The sequence below is a fragment of the Osmia bicornis genome, chromosome 2, assembly GCF_907164935.1.
Source record: "Osmia bicornis bicornis chromosome 2, iOsmBic2.1, whole genome shotgun sequence".
NCBI classification, from domain to species: Eukaryota; Metazoa; Arthropoda; class Insecta; order Hymenoptera; family Megachilidae; genus Osmia; species Osmia bicornis.
This window is the reverse complement of record NC_060217.1, coordinates 11,836,359-11,850,086: the sequence shown is the minus strand read 5'-3', so window position 1 is coordinate 11,850,086 and position 13,728 is coordinate 11,836,359. Positions and strand designations below refer to the sequence as shown.

The 13,728-nt window shown below is 33.2% G+C and overlaps 5 protein-coding genes across 6 annotated transcripts in view; 2 read left to right on the top strand and 3 right to left on the bottom strand.

Annotated features, from left to right (window-relative positions):
* LOC114880398 (ankyrin repeat domain-containing protein 50) overlaps positions 1-4,022 on the bottom strand; it is a 109,825-nt gene extending 105,803 nt beyond the window's left edge. Inside the window, exon 1 of the mRNA XM_046290114.1 lies at positions 3,819-4,022. The gene's annotated coding sequence lies outside the window, so the exon portion shown is untranslated. The remainder of the gene's footprint in view (positions 1-3,818) is intronic.
* Positions 4,023-5,740: 1,718 nt separating this feature from the next.
* On the bottom strand, positions 5,741-8,796 carry LOC114871444 (S1 RNA-binding domain-containing protein 1). Its single transcript, XM_029177356.2, has 3 exons — positions 8,556-8,796; positions 6,597-8,451; positions 5,741-6,517 (listed from the first exon to the last, which is right to left on the bottom strand). Exons 1-3 carry the CDS (start codon positions 8,597-8,599, stop codon positions 5,744-5,746), a joined length of 2,673 nt encoding a protein of 890 aa, XP_029033189.1. The 5' UTR covers positions 8,600-8,796; the 3' UTR covers positions 5,741-5,743.
* Positions 8,797-10,160, top strand: LOC114871446. The gene is made up of 2 exons (XM_029177359.2): positions 8,797-9,099; positions 9,257-10,160. The coding sequence occupies exons 1-2, from the start codon at positions 8,932-8,934 to the stop codon at positions 10,043-10,045; spliced, it is 957 nt and encodes a 318-aa protein (XP_029033192.1). The 5' UTR covers positions 8,797-8,931; the 3' UTR covers positions 10,046-10,160.
* Positions 10,161-10,229: 69 nt separating this feature from the next.
* On the bottom strand, positions 10,230-11,545 carry LOC114871447 (protein SGT1 homolog). The gene is made up of 5 exons (XM_029177360.1): positions 11,453-11,545; positions 11,263-11,373; positions 10,938-11,139; positions 10,652-10,851; positions 10,230-10,567 (listed from the first exon to the last, which is right to left on the bottom strand). Exons 1-5 carry the CDS (start codon positions 11,492-11,494, stop codon positions 10,460-10,462), a joined length of 663 nt encoding a protein of 220 aa, XP_029033193.1. The 5' UTR covers positions 11,495-11,545; the 3' UTR covers positions 10,230-10,459.
* A 383-nt stretch (positions 11,546-11,928) lies between these two features.
* Positions 11,929-13,671, top strand: LOC114871445. Of its 2 annotated transcripts, none has more exons than XM_029177357.1 (5): positions 11,929-12,021; positions 12,271-12,672; positions 12,756-12,960; positions 13,041-13,256; positions 13,324-13,671. In XM_029177357.1, exons 1-5 carry the CDS (start codon positions 11,952-11,954, stop codon positions 13,571-13,573), a joined length of 1,143 nt encoding a protein of 380 aa, XP_029033190.1. In that variant the 5' UTR covers positions 11,929-11,951; the 3' UTR covers positions 13,574-13,671. The 2 variants fall into 2 exon arrangements, with proteins under 2 accessions (XP_029033190.1, XP_029033191.1); XM_029177358.2 differs by lacking the exon at positions 11,929-12,021 and adding an exon at positions 12,163-12,183.
* Positions 13,672-13,728: the final 57 nt, after the last annotated feature.

Here is a 13,728-nt window from a genome sequence, read left to right as displayed (position 1 = left end):
TAGACTGGCGAATAAACGACTGCCTCGAAAACCGACGATAATACAGCTTCTACGCTGTCTGGGTAATTCCGCAACTTGCGAAAACTACCGACTACCGTAGTAGATCGTTCAAAGCGTTCCAAACGCCAGACAGCTACGAATTATTTCGAATCTCGATCAAACCTATCTCTCGTTAATTTGAAAAATCCACGCCTTGATCTACTCACTGGGTAAATTGTGATTTGTTAAAAAAAAAAAGAAATTACACGAGATCATAGAAGCGATGTAAACGTGAAATATTAAATTCTATTGTATCGCGATTCGCGTGTAACGAGAGCCATCGGGGAGGCTAACGAAGACCATGGGACCGAAAGGTAAATCGAGTTCGTTTCAGTTGTACATATTTGAGGGAGGACAACAGGCGATGTTGGTTCACGTCCAATGTTCATACACCGCTACGAATATTATGCATTTCGCGTAGATATTCTATTCGAAATGGTTGCCATGAATATGGAGGAATTCGCTGTTTCCTTTCAGCCGTGGCACGATCGTGCCAAAAAGTCCCTTGGAAACTTGCAGTTATTGAAATGACTTCTCTCCTTACTCTTTTCTAGTCTTCCTAAGAACAGACTTGTTTGCAATTAAATTTATACTCGATAAACGAAGACATAGGGTGTGAATTTCAATGCAAATGTTAATGATAATACCGATAAATAGAATGAAAGAAATGCAGGAGAGAAGTGGAGGGAACAGAATTTCCCTCCGTTTTTTTTTTTTCGAACGAACGTATAGGAAGAAGAGGAAAAATTCTTTTGGGAATGGCACGGTTTAACGCGGCGTTTGAATTGATATCCGTCTGTCGAATCCACGGTGACCCTCGTGTTGCCTACGGCGAGACATCATCCGTTCTGCTTTTGAGGATCGTTACCACTGCTGGTACCCAGCAGTTACCCCGTTCCCAAAGAGGGGCGGAGGTGAAGGGTCGCGCGAGCCGGCGTCAGCCGTGCTTCACGTTCGCGGTGTACCGCGATAATTGGATCACCGAGCTCCTATGAGTCGAGGGACTATACCAATGGGACTAGATACAACGCGGAATACCGTAAGTTTCCGGTATTCGAATCGGAATATTTTTCTTTTCAACAGAGGTATGATTTTAGCGATCTTCGAAAATGAATTGTTCGATTTGAAAATTTAGAAAAAGCAAATTTTTCTATTTGAAATTATATGGAAATTTTCTGCCAGGTAATTTATACGGCAGATATTTCTTGTAGTAATCTGTATGCTGTTACGAGGCTGTCGCATCAGAAGAACTTAAGCCGTCGAAATGGTAGGGTGGTAAAGAAAGCGGGGTGGAAAAAGCTTCTTCGCCGGAAGAGCGCTTTGTACGAACGAAAGTTACACGCTACTAAAGCCACTCGCTAGCAATTTGTAACGGATCTAAATTTCCTTCTATTTATTTACAAATCACTCTGTCGGTGATATACGATTTCTCTTCGATTTCCCTAATTTTCATCTGTTCGAATCTAAAATCAATCATTTCAACGAAAAGAAATTTAGAATAAAATTCGACAACGAGTTCGCAGCTTCGCGAGGGCAATTGATTTCCGTTGAGCAATCGTATATATAAATCGGATTGCAGTGGGCGGAGATCGTGAATACTCGACGTATATTCGATGCGACGTACACACAATGCTCTGCGGAATGTATTTTCGATAGAAAATAGAAAGCTCCGTTACATGCCGGGGTGAAACGATCTAGAAAACTAGGAGCCGTGCGCGATAAGAAGGAAATCGTTTGTACGTGACCGAAGCCACCGCTGTGCATTCGTCGTTCGAATTGTCAGAGAAAACTTATTATGATCTTTCGGAGTACTTTTCCGGTTGAAAAAAGAAAATAAGGTAAGCGGTGACTAGAAGCGAGAGAGGCGTGAAATAACGTCGATAAAAATTGTAGAAATTAAATTAAAATCGAGCCTCTCTCTGTGGTCCGCGCTCCGAAAATTAAATTGATTAAAACATAAATGCAGTACTAATCGTAAGTATCCCTGATTATTCATAGGCTTCTGAAATATTCAAATAATTTACAAAACATAATAACAAATGTCCCTTGGTGCACGATACTCTTTGAAAATATCTAACAATAAGTTTCGACGCATAGGGTACATCAACTACCCTAGAGAGAAAAATATATACGGATACATTGTCGTCGAAAAGATACACGAAAGGCGATAATATTGCCACAACATGCACATATACATATCGTTTGGCGAGCGTAAAATATCGAATATCGATTTAACTGCAGGCTGAAACCTTGGCATTGAATTCTCGTCCTCTCGCTTGAGAGCCGCTCCTCCGACTTCGCTATCTTCTCTTTATTTTCCGCTACGCTTTTCATGCGTCCCGCTTTTTCTTCTCTTTTTCATACGCGCCATTGTTAGACTAGACGATCTGAAACTACTTTTCACCCGGGGGGCTGCACCAACACGCTCATCCCCTTGCAATATCTACCTATATTTCGTCGTTACGACATTGTGGTCCCTGCTACAACCTATAGTACAGTTCTTTGTTTCCCCAGCCACCGAAGCTTTGCGGTTCTCCTTTAATGCCCAAATGATTCGTTCTAACGCGAGAGACTTTATAACCTGCGGTTATGCAAAACCAGACGATACAAAGATTTTAAAATCTGGATTTGATATGTTCATTTTCAATCCTTCTTTCACCTGTATCGAACCTCTCGGGATGAAAGCAGAGAATATCAAGAACAAGCGAAAAGTAACAAGTAAAAGTAGAATGGAAGACAATGTCATTCTTAAACTCCAGCAAAGGCGATTTATTCGACACCCGAGGGTCCGGATCTCCTGCAAAATTGATTCGAAATTCGAGAGACAACGAACAGACATAGGTAGAATGAAAGAAGCTTAGACGTTATCAGATAGAGGCACAGAGTCGGCAGATTGCTTGCTAAAACTTTCAGCGTAGCCTGAAACGAAATCCTCTGTTTCCAGAAAATGATACCGACTGCAAGGATACAATAACGAAATAAAGCCGTAGAGCATGGTGCCTTTGCGCGCATGAGACGCAGCTTATGTACTGCTATGTGTACAGATGCTACATCATGCTTCTATACGTGTACAAGGTGTAAAAGGAGTTCCCTATCACCCATGATTCAACAATAAAATTTTTAACCAATTCTGAATCGTTTTATGGATCTCTTATGACGTGTTATAATGTATAATTAGAATAACAGTAGAATCATTTGCAAAAATCATAAGACAAAACTTGTTTTACACCCTGTACACGTACATACGTGTGTATGCACCACGCGAAGGTATTGGTATCCACGGTTTTCAGCCTCGTGACCATTGTTCAATGTACACAAGAGAGGCTGTGTCCCAGCTATGTTCCTCGAATCCTCCGTGTCTTCTTTGCAACGACCTGTGCCATCGACAAATTAAAAACTATGCAACCTTTCGCGCGAACCTACATGCATTATCCCAAGGCACAAGGAACAACAGGAGAACTTAATACAACGACGATGGCGTTCTGCCAACAAGCCCCGACGACCGCGACCGTCGTGCCGGCAAGATTGAATTTGTTAAATATTTAAAGGCCATAGCTAGCAGAACCGAGCGCATTAATACCAATGCTCCTTCATTGTACCCAAGAGATTTCTACGCTATTTTTTCTTTATTTTCTATCTAGGAACTCGTAAGCCTGTCTCTCCTTGACTCTATTAGAAAATACCGTGATCCTTAGCCGTTGTCCATTTGTTTCAGGCAACCGGGTAAACTGGAGGCGATTCATCGGTTTGTTATCTATGGAACATCGTATGTGACTCACCGTATCGGGATCCAAGGACGCCGTCACTTTTACCGCTTTCAGTAAAAGGGCTCCGAGACTCGCGTGGACGAGCACAGGCCATAGGTGAACTCCAGGATATTACCAGCCGGTGCTGCGGGCGAACCATTGTCTGTAGAGAAGCTGACGGTGGATCCCAGACAGAGAGAAATGAGAAGCAGAGAAGAATCGCCGTGGATCTCGTCGTTTCCTGTGAAAAGACCGTGCAAGAGTTAGTTTTAATTTGAACTAACGCGGCTGAATATAATCATGAAAAAGAAAAAAAAGATTTTTTAAACGACAAATATGACTTTCTTATCAATAATATTCGTTACAAGAATAATATTTTTTCATTACTTTTATTTAACTTTATTCTACGCGTCTGCAGAGCTGTTAGTTTTCCTAAATTTTATGTGCCTGCCTAATGTGTACATGGCAGACACGTCATGCATACGAAAAAGGATGACAAAAAAGGGGGTGGGAGGTTATGTTGGTACGCTACGCCAGATATGTGGAAAAAACGATGCAAAATGTTTTAAATAGTTTTTTTTTCACTATTTTGAGAACAATATATTATGTGGTATTATTCTAATATTTAATTTGTGCTCGTAAACTGTTCCATAACATGTTGGGAGTAATCAAATACAAACAGTTAAACAATTGTATAAAAATAGCCTGAATTTTATGATTTACGACGCTACCAATGGCATACTTACATATTATCGTGCATATAATATTTACAAATTACTTTCATCCTAATTAATGAACATTTCAACATATTTTAAGATGCTTACCTGTCTTTTTATGCGTTTGTTAACTCTTGAAATTAAACACACACAAAAGAAACACAGATTTAAGACAAAATTAAGACGCCGAACAACCACTTTGCTAAAACGCTGCAGCGCTACAGAAATACGCGCGCAAATTTGACTGCGGTAGTCAAATTGACTTCCAAATATATATTTCGAAATCATAAGATTTTTTCAAAAAATACAAATTTTAGTGAATATATCTTTTTATAAAAATTTGTTGACTAATTTTGTAATTATTCGATAATATTTGCTTTTAAAAATTATGTAATTTATATCTATTAAATAACTTTATAAACTCTCAATATACAAGATGGCGGACGTATCCACATCGGAAATAGAGTTGTACGAATTTTGATATATCGCAAGTATAGATTCATAATGATTTATCATCGTAACGAAAGTTATAAAATTCATGGGAGATTGTTGTCTTATTAGTAATTCTAACTAACCTTGTGTCATCAAAAAGATATGCGACTCCTGTTGCACCATCCGATACATCTGACTCGTGGACAACCTCGAATTCCTTCCCTAAGCAGAAAAACTATAAAACATGCACAGAATTCATTTTTAGGTATTTTCAACTTACCGTATAGATTTTCAGATGGCTGTTCTATTAACTGTTGCTTGACAATATTTACAATTTACAGTTCAGATCCCGTTGCTTCGATGAATAGTTCCACATGCAAGATTCCGCGGGCCGTTACAAACGCACTTTCCGTTTTAAGTATCGACATCGCAACTTATCGATTCGAGTCATATACGATAGTATCGAATGGAATTGGCGCAACTTATTCAAAATCCCATTACTTCATGAAAAGAATTTATAAAGGGATAGATCGGATAAAATGATTAATTCTAGGTCAATGCGCAATGACGATAAGGGACGATTTATTATTAGTTGTAGCAAATCGTGTGTGAAATATGCAAATGCTGGTCCAACGTGTAATACTTCGTTATTCTATAAAAGGGAAACAATAAATTAGTTTTATGTCAGACTATCCATCCTTGAAAAGTTATGTTTTATGTTCCGTAAAAGAGAATCTTCCGTGATAAAATAAAATTTATTCTCGAAAAATTGATCAAATAAAATTAAATACATATACATGTAGGAACACATTATAAAACATTAATTAATTTTAAAGTAATCCTATTACGACACGGATCTTTTGCAACTACCTTCACTTCTACACGTTGACCTATTGAAACAGTAGAATTGTTCAACAATGTGGTTGGTATTAACCCGCATGTACCTACTCCTATATCAACAAATACTCCAAAATGTGTTACATTTCGGACTGCACCAGTTAATACAGTTTCAGTATTTATATCATCAATAGTAATCATATTCTTCTGAAAGAGAGGACCAGCGGTTTTAAACCTTATATCTTCATCTTTTTTCATAGACAAGCCTTTTACTATTATCTCCATTGTTGCTGCATTCGTACCACATTTTTCGGCTAAAACAGCATACCCTTCATCGGCATGCGATTTTATTTTTTCAATAAACGTTGTGGTTCCAAGATTTTCTAAATTGCAATTACAATATTTTAAAAACCGTTCAGCTATTTTATATGACTCAGGATGTATCCAAGTTTGATCTAATAAATTAAAACTATGTTTAGATTTTTTAGAGTCTTTAATTTTTACTGAATTATCAGTCATTGAAGTTTCTGGAAGTATTCTAATGAAACCAGCACACTGTTCAAACACTTTGTTTCCAATTCCTTTAACATCCAACAATTGTTGCCTGTTTTTGAATGCACCAAATTCAGTTCTCCATTGTATAATATTCTTTGTTCTGACTGCATTTAGTCCAGCAACTCTTTTTAGAAGACATTGGGACGCAGTATTTACATCCACTCCTACAAAACTTACAGCTTCTGAAACTACCTGCAAACATTTTTATTATTATTGAAATATAATAAATAATCATATTTTTAATACTAAATAGATAGGACTTCATATTTACTTCATTTAAAGTAGTTAATAACTGTTTCTCGGGTAGATCATGTTGGTACATTCCTACACCCAAATGTTTAGGTTCTATTTTTACTAATTCAGCAAGTGGATTTTGTAAACGTCTTGCTATAGAAATAGCAGAAATTACGTTTGTATCAAGATCAGGAAATTCAGATTTTGCCTCTGCATTACAACTGTAAATTGATGCTCCTGTTTCATCAACTATTGTATATAAAACGTCTAATGAACCAAATGCTTTAGATTTAATCAATTTATCTAAGAATGATTCAGTTTCTCTGCAGGCTGTAGCATTACCTAGTGCTAAAATTGTACATTTATGCTTCTTAACTAAATCTATTAAAATATCAGATGATTTTTCAAACATATTCGAGCTACCGTGCGGATAAATTACGTTTGTATCAAGTACATCTCCATGCTCAGAAATTACTGCTAGTTTGCAACCATGATAAAATCCTGGATCTATACCAAGTATCATTTTTCCACGAACTGGTGGAATAAGAAGTAACTGTTTAACATTATTCGCAAAGACTTCAATAGATGCTGTCTCTGCTTTTTGTTTTAATTCATTTCGAACGCGACGTGTTACCAATGGTTTAATAAATTTCTTATATGCGTAATCAATGCTATTATGTAGTATTTCGGTGTGTAGTTTTGATGCTGCCATAGCTTGTCTGTACAGTTTCAAACAATATGCTTTAAATTGTTCTTCAAAAGAGTTAGGTAAACTTAGTTTAACGCTTAAAATTTTTTGTGCTTCTCCTCTATTAATAGCTAATATGTGATGTGGTTTAATGATTTTAGTATTTGTATCAAAATTATAATACATTTCGTACTTCTTCTTTTTATCTCCTTCTTTTTTATCATTCTTAGATTTACCGCTTTTACATTCTGTACTTTGTATGCTTATGATTGATACGCTTTGGAGCTCTTTAACTCTGTCAAATACCATTTTATCTTTATTTATAGTTTCTGCTATTATGTGTATAATACCATCTTTAATCTGTTGTTCAGTTTTTAAACCATCCTTGTCAGAAATAAGAGATGATAATTGAGGCAATGGGTGACCTTGTAATATAGAATCACTGACAGGTCCCAAACCTAATTTTCTTGCTTTTTCTGCTAAAGATGCTTTAGATGCAGGTTTAAAAAAGGAATATATATGTTCTAAATCATCCAAGCATTTTGCAGATACAATAGCAGCATGTACTTCTGGTGACCATTGTCCAAGTTTATCTATACTTTTTGTTATAGTAGCAGCACGTTGTTTAATTAATTTAGCATGATCAAGACTCTCTTTTAAGGCCCTTAGTTTATCCGGCTCCAGACCACCAGTTATATTTTTTCTATATCTTGCAATAAATGGTATTGTATTCTCATCATTGAAAAGTTTTATAACATTTTCAGCAGTATGCCTATCAATACTGTTCTTTTCGCAAACATAATCTAATTCAGTCCATTCTTTGCATTGTACAGAATTAAATTGAATATTTTTTAATTCTTTAACATTCTCCTTATCAATAGCTTGTGTTACTGTCTTTTTACTTTTTGTTTTTTTAGATTGTATCTTTTCTCTTAAATCTGTTTGTTCTTCCTTTGAAGGCAATAAAAGTGTGCTAGACTTTCTTTTTTTACGATCTACATTTGGATCATCTTTTCTAATTCTTTTTCTTGTTTGATCTACTTTTGAAACTTTTTTTTCTGGAACATATTCATCATCCTTTATAACATTATCATCATTTTCAGAATCACTCAATTCAATTATCTGTTTTATTTGAGTCGTTTTACGTAGGCTTCTTTTCATTATGCAATTTTGTTTCGATGTAATCGACAAGCAACGATGTTTTCTAGAAAATAAAATAAAAGAAATAAGAAGTGAATTCTTTAGTGGTTATGTAACAAATGATTTTTTGAGTAACAAATAATCATGAGATACTACGACATTACATACACAGAATTAACTGTTGAATAAATAAATAGACTTATTCGTATCATGTAAATATATTTTTCATATATATGTTTTTCTTTCCTATATAAGTAGACAATTGTCAACAAAAGTTCCTAACCAAACCTGATTGTACGTTGCAAACGTGTCTTTAATAAGTTCCGACAATGTTATTCTTTTAATTATTTTACAATATCTTTCAAGCCGAATTTAAAATAAAACTATAATGTACTAAAGATTTCTTAAAAAATGATTTATATTTGGTGATAAGCATCAAATATATAGAAAATTAATAAATATGACTATAACTTGTAATAAAATTTGAGCTAATTCACTGATTTAATTATTGCTCATTTTTATCTACTTTAAATATGTGTACATAATGGCAGAAAAATTTAGATCATTAATCAAGCTTGTAACTAATAGAATAAATAAACACCAATTGTTTAATAATGCAACTACAAGGATCAATACTGCCACAGGAAGGGTACAAGAAAAATTTAATAATGTACAAAATGCTGTTGCTGCAAAATATGATGTTGTTTCAAAGGTATCATCATATATATTTTTTTTTAATGATTAAAAAGTAGGAACTGAATTTGATTACTATCATTTATAATAAAATTGTTTAAATTATTTGTAAGTGCTGATGCAATTTAAATTGTAATGTGAGTTATATGGAACTAAATTTATTTGATGTATTTCAGCAAATCAATAAAGATATAACTTTAATGCAAAATTTGAATGCACCACAATTAGAACCAAGTTCATTACCAAAGAAAGTGTTAAAATGGTGGCAATGGTATCAACAATTAACAGGTTTAGATACAGTTGAATTAGCCAAGCAACAAGTAATTACGGCTCAAGACAAATTGTTCAAGTGTCAGGATGATAGAAGACATCTTAATCGTCAAGCAACACTAATAAATAATAAATTAAAAGAAGTATATTCTGAACTCATTCAAACTAAACGGGATGATCCAAAATATGTGCAGTTAACAATAATAGAAAACAAAAGTCTTCAAGATCAAGCAAAAATTGTATCACAGCTTGATTTATTAGAAAAAGAAGAAAAAGATCATTTTACATTATTAGCAACTGCTATCAAAGAATATCATGATAGTCAAACAATGAATGCACAGAAGTATAAATACCTGTCTATTCTTGCATCTGCTGTATTAGCAATTATATCATTGATTGGTTCAATGACATATAATTATAGTAAAATAGTAAGTATTCGAAATGTCATAGCTGAAGCACAACAAAGAAATGAAAGTGTAGTTGAAAATAATTTAAATTCGCTAGAAAATAATATGAATAGATTATTTTCTGAAGTTATTAAAAGATTAGATAATAACAATAGCAATGAACAAAAAATAAATGTAGTTACTAAAGAATTAAATTCAAATAGTTTAAAAGAAATGCAAGCAACTTATATTGTATTAGGGCTGTGCTTTGTTGGTTTGTATACAATAGCTAAAATGCTGATAGGTTAAAGATTAATGTCAGTTATTAATGGTTTTCAAGTATTTTACTTATTTATGTCTATATGCTTTGTAAATAAATGTACATTGAAGTAAAAAGGTATTAATATATGCTTACAAAGTTCCACTGTTTGTTATCATACAATTTAACTGCATTATATCATCTTCTATTTATGGAAAGAACAGGAATCATAAGTTGTCCAAAAAATACATATGTATATTTAATAAACTGGATAAATACAACATAATACTCGAATAGAGACAATTATTTAACTAATTAACTTTATAATATACAAAGAGTATCCGCAGGATAAAAAATATTAGATACATTTTTAGCCTTTTAAATATTTGTGATTTCCATGGAAAATAAACTAAAATTATCTTTTTAAATAATAAGCAATTTAAATATCAACTGTATTAGCTGTCTTATGGATTCCAAGGTTTCCATTCCATACCATCTGGTGGTTTTCTTTCAACTTTACCTTTGCTTACTTCTGACCAATTTGTGCTTAGTACTGTACCACCAGACTCTTGCTGTTTTTTGAAATAATTTAATATTAAAATCAACATCAAACTTTGATAGTCTTTATCAAATTTCTACAAAACAAATTTACTTACAAAGGATTTATTCATTGCACGTCTAACTTCATCTGAACTGCTGCCATATATTTGTTGAAACAGAGCATTAAGAGCAGCTTCTCCTTCTGGTTTTTCCTCTGCTTCTTGTTTTGCTATTTCTTTTTCTACCTTATCCCAGTCCCGTGACTTTTTACTAGAACTAGGATATTTTGGTGGCTGATTACCAGCTTGTAGAATCTCTTAAAAAATTAATTTTTGTTTTAATCTTATGGTTCTGAGCATGTATTGTTAGTAATATAATTTCAACATAAACAATACAATTTACCTCGAGGTATAGGTTGCACCGGGTTTTGTACAACTGGGTTTCCTTCTAAAGCAGTCCATCTAATTCCATCTTGTTTCTTTAGTTTGATTTCTATTTTGGATGGAACTACTTTATGTGAACATTGTTCTGGTACAATAGGATGAGCTAAATCTAATTCCAAAGTATATTCATTTCCTGATGGTAACATGGCAGATACACTTAACTAAATAAAAACAAAGATTAATGGATTAATGTTACTTTTACTGTAAAAGGCATTATGCCTAATACGGGCACAGAATGAAGGATAAATATTTCTTTTGTTCCATTATGATTTCTGTATACTTACCGTAGTTTTTTCATAAACAACTTTAACATTTTCTGAATTTTTTGCAAGAATTGTAACAATAACATGAGTTTCCGTCTGATACCAGTCGTGTTTTATTTTTGGAATTGGCATCTGTAAAAAAATATTTTTCCTCATATTAGAACATCGTTGTAAATTAATTTTATCAATGATATTTAATCACAATTCATACTTCATTATCGCCCGTTTGGGCTACAGTTTCTTCGTTAGCCATCAGACCGAATTTCTTGTAATTTTTAAAGACAAATCATTCAGAAGTTTGACAAAATTCGCGTATATCACACTTCTCGAAAGTTCATACGGGTGACAAATCAGGAGTGTAACAAGTGATATCAATATTCAGATAAAATGAATATTAAAGTCTTTCATCTGTTTGAAGATGAAAATTGTTTGATAATTAAAACCAAAGCAACACATCGGTTGCAAGATATTGTAAAAAAAAGATTTTAGAAAACTGTATACGAGTTATGTTCTAAAATAAGTTTACAATTTCACTAATCATGCTTTAGAAATGCAACCAAAGTGATCCTATTTCTGATAAAACAATGGCGAAAAAACCAACGAGCGAGGGCGCTTTTTATATTTCCACAGTGACTGTAGTCAGTGTTTAAATTTTGGACCGAATGAATGTAGCCTTTTAAACAAAATAGTTAAACAATATTTTATGAAAAATGAAACGACCGATTGAAGCTATTATCGAAGACGTAATCATTGACTCTTCCAAAGTTCAGCCCATCATTGGTATAGTCATTAAACGGTTACTTAGTACTTCAAATATCCATGTGCACATTGCTTTAAAAAATAATGAGATTACATTTTGAAATAATACCCTTATTTTGAATGATTTTTATGTTTTATTTATTAATCATAATCATCAGCTGTTACAATAAATTCAATTATAAAGTATAAATCAAGAAACTGTAATGTTATAATTCGTATTTTACATTTATACGCTTTGGATCTTGAATGATGTATGTTATTATTTTACAGTGAATTTTCAGAATGGTGAGCTTAAAGATGAAGAAGCTAAAAAGATGTCAACCGGTCTCTTTTACGACCCGAAAAAGCAGAAAACGATGGTGGCTTTGTCAAATGGGCAAATTGTTTATAGAGGTTATAAACCCGACACGAGCCAAGATTTGATGCGTACTATGCTCGTGCTCCACAACAGGAAAACAGGAAAAGTTAGACTGGTTCAAGTTGAACGATGGCAGGTAAATGCAGTATTGGGGAAACCAATAGCAGACAATAAGAAAAATGCTGATGATGAAAATATTGCTACATTAAATAAACAGTTTGGATCAAAGAAAGCGAAACGTATAACAGAGCAGTATGAAAGAATGAAAATAAATGTTGACTCTGTTAAAGAGCAACTTGAACAAACAGTATCAAGTAAGAATTTATTTTTTCAAAAAGTAATAGAATATATATTATAATTTGATAGTGTTATTTATTAATGTTTATTTTTCTTGTAGATGTTGAAGTTGATAGAGTAGACTTATCAATGCAGTTACCAGAAAATGAGTATATTACAAACACAGCATTACCACACTGTAATAGAGATGCGACTAATGTAACAGATGTATACAATGCATTTGATATTGTACCAGAAAGCACATTAAAAACTTTGTATGAAAGAGCTGCAGAAATTATGAACAGTGATGTTAATGATTTTGAAGGGTACATTAGATGTTCAAAAATTAATTTTCCTTTAATATTACTACCAGTTATTTAATATTTATTATGTATTTTATATATAGAAAAGCAAAGTTCTTTGCTTGGTCATTGAAACGGTTAAAATCTGATCCAGATAACATTAAAAAAGCTGCATTATTGATTTATATTCAAGCAGTTGTAACGTGGTTAAATATGCCAATAAGAGATGCTAAAAAACGGCACGTTGACGTTTGTCCATCTTCCGAACAAATTAACGCTCATGTAATGGATACATATAGTATTCAAAGTAATACTGGAAGGTATGTACATACAGATAGCACACATATCACAGATAATTTAATTTAACTGATTTAAAATAATTTACAGGTTGAGACCAAGCAGTGTAAAAGATAAAGCAGTGATACATTGTATGATATTAGCATTGATAATTTGCAATTTTGTATTAGATATAGAATTATTTGCAACAATATTTACTCACCGTATGGGGCTGAAAAAGTTAACAGACCTTGCCAGAATTATTGGTGCTTTACCTAACAAGGAGGATAAAAAACTTGTTACACTGAAGGTTCCATTACCTCCACCTATGTCTGTTGTAAATAAGAAGAAGAGAAAATAGTTTTCAGAACAATCAAACTTTTAATATACTGTTATCTTATAAGAGAACGAATTTATACCACGAAACTATCTATTTCTTAATAAATATTATTTTCATAATTTGTTTATGCACATTACATACTTTTTTTTAACAATGATTAGGAAATTATAAATCTT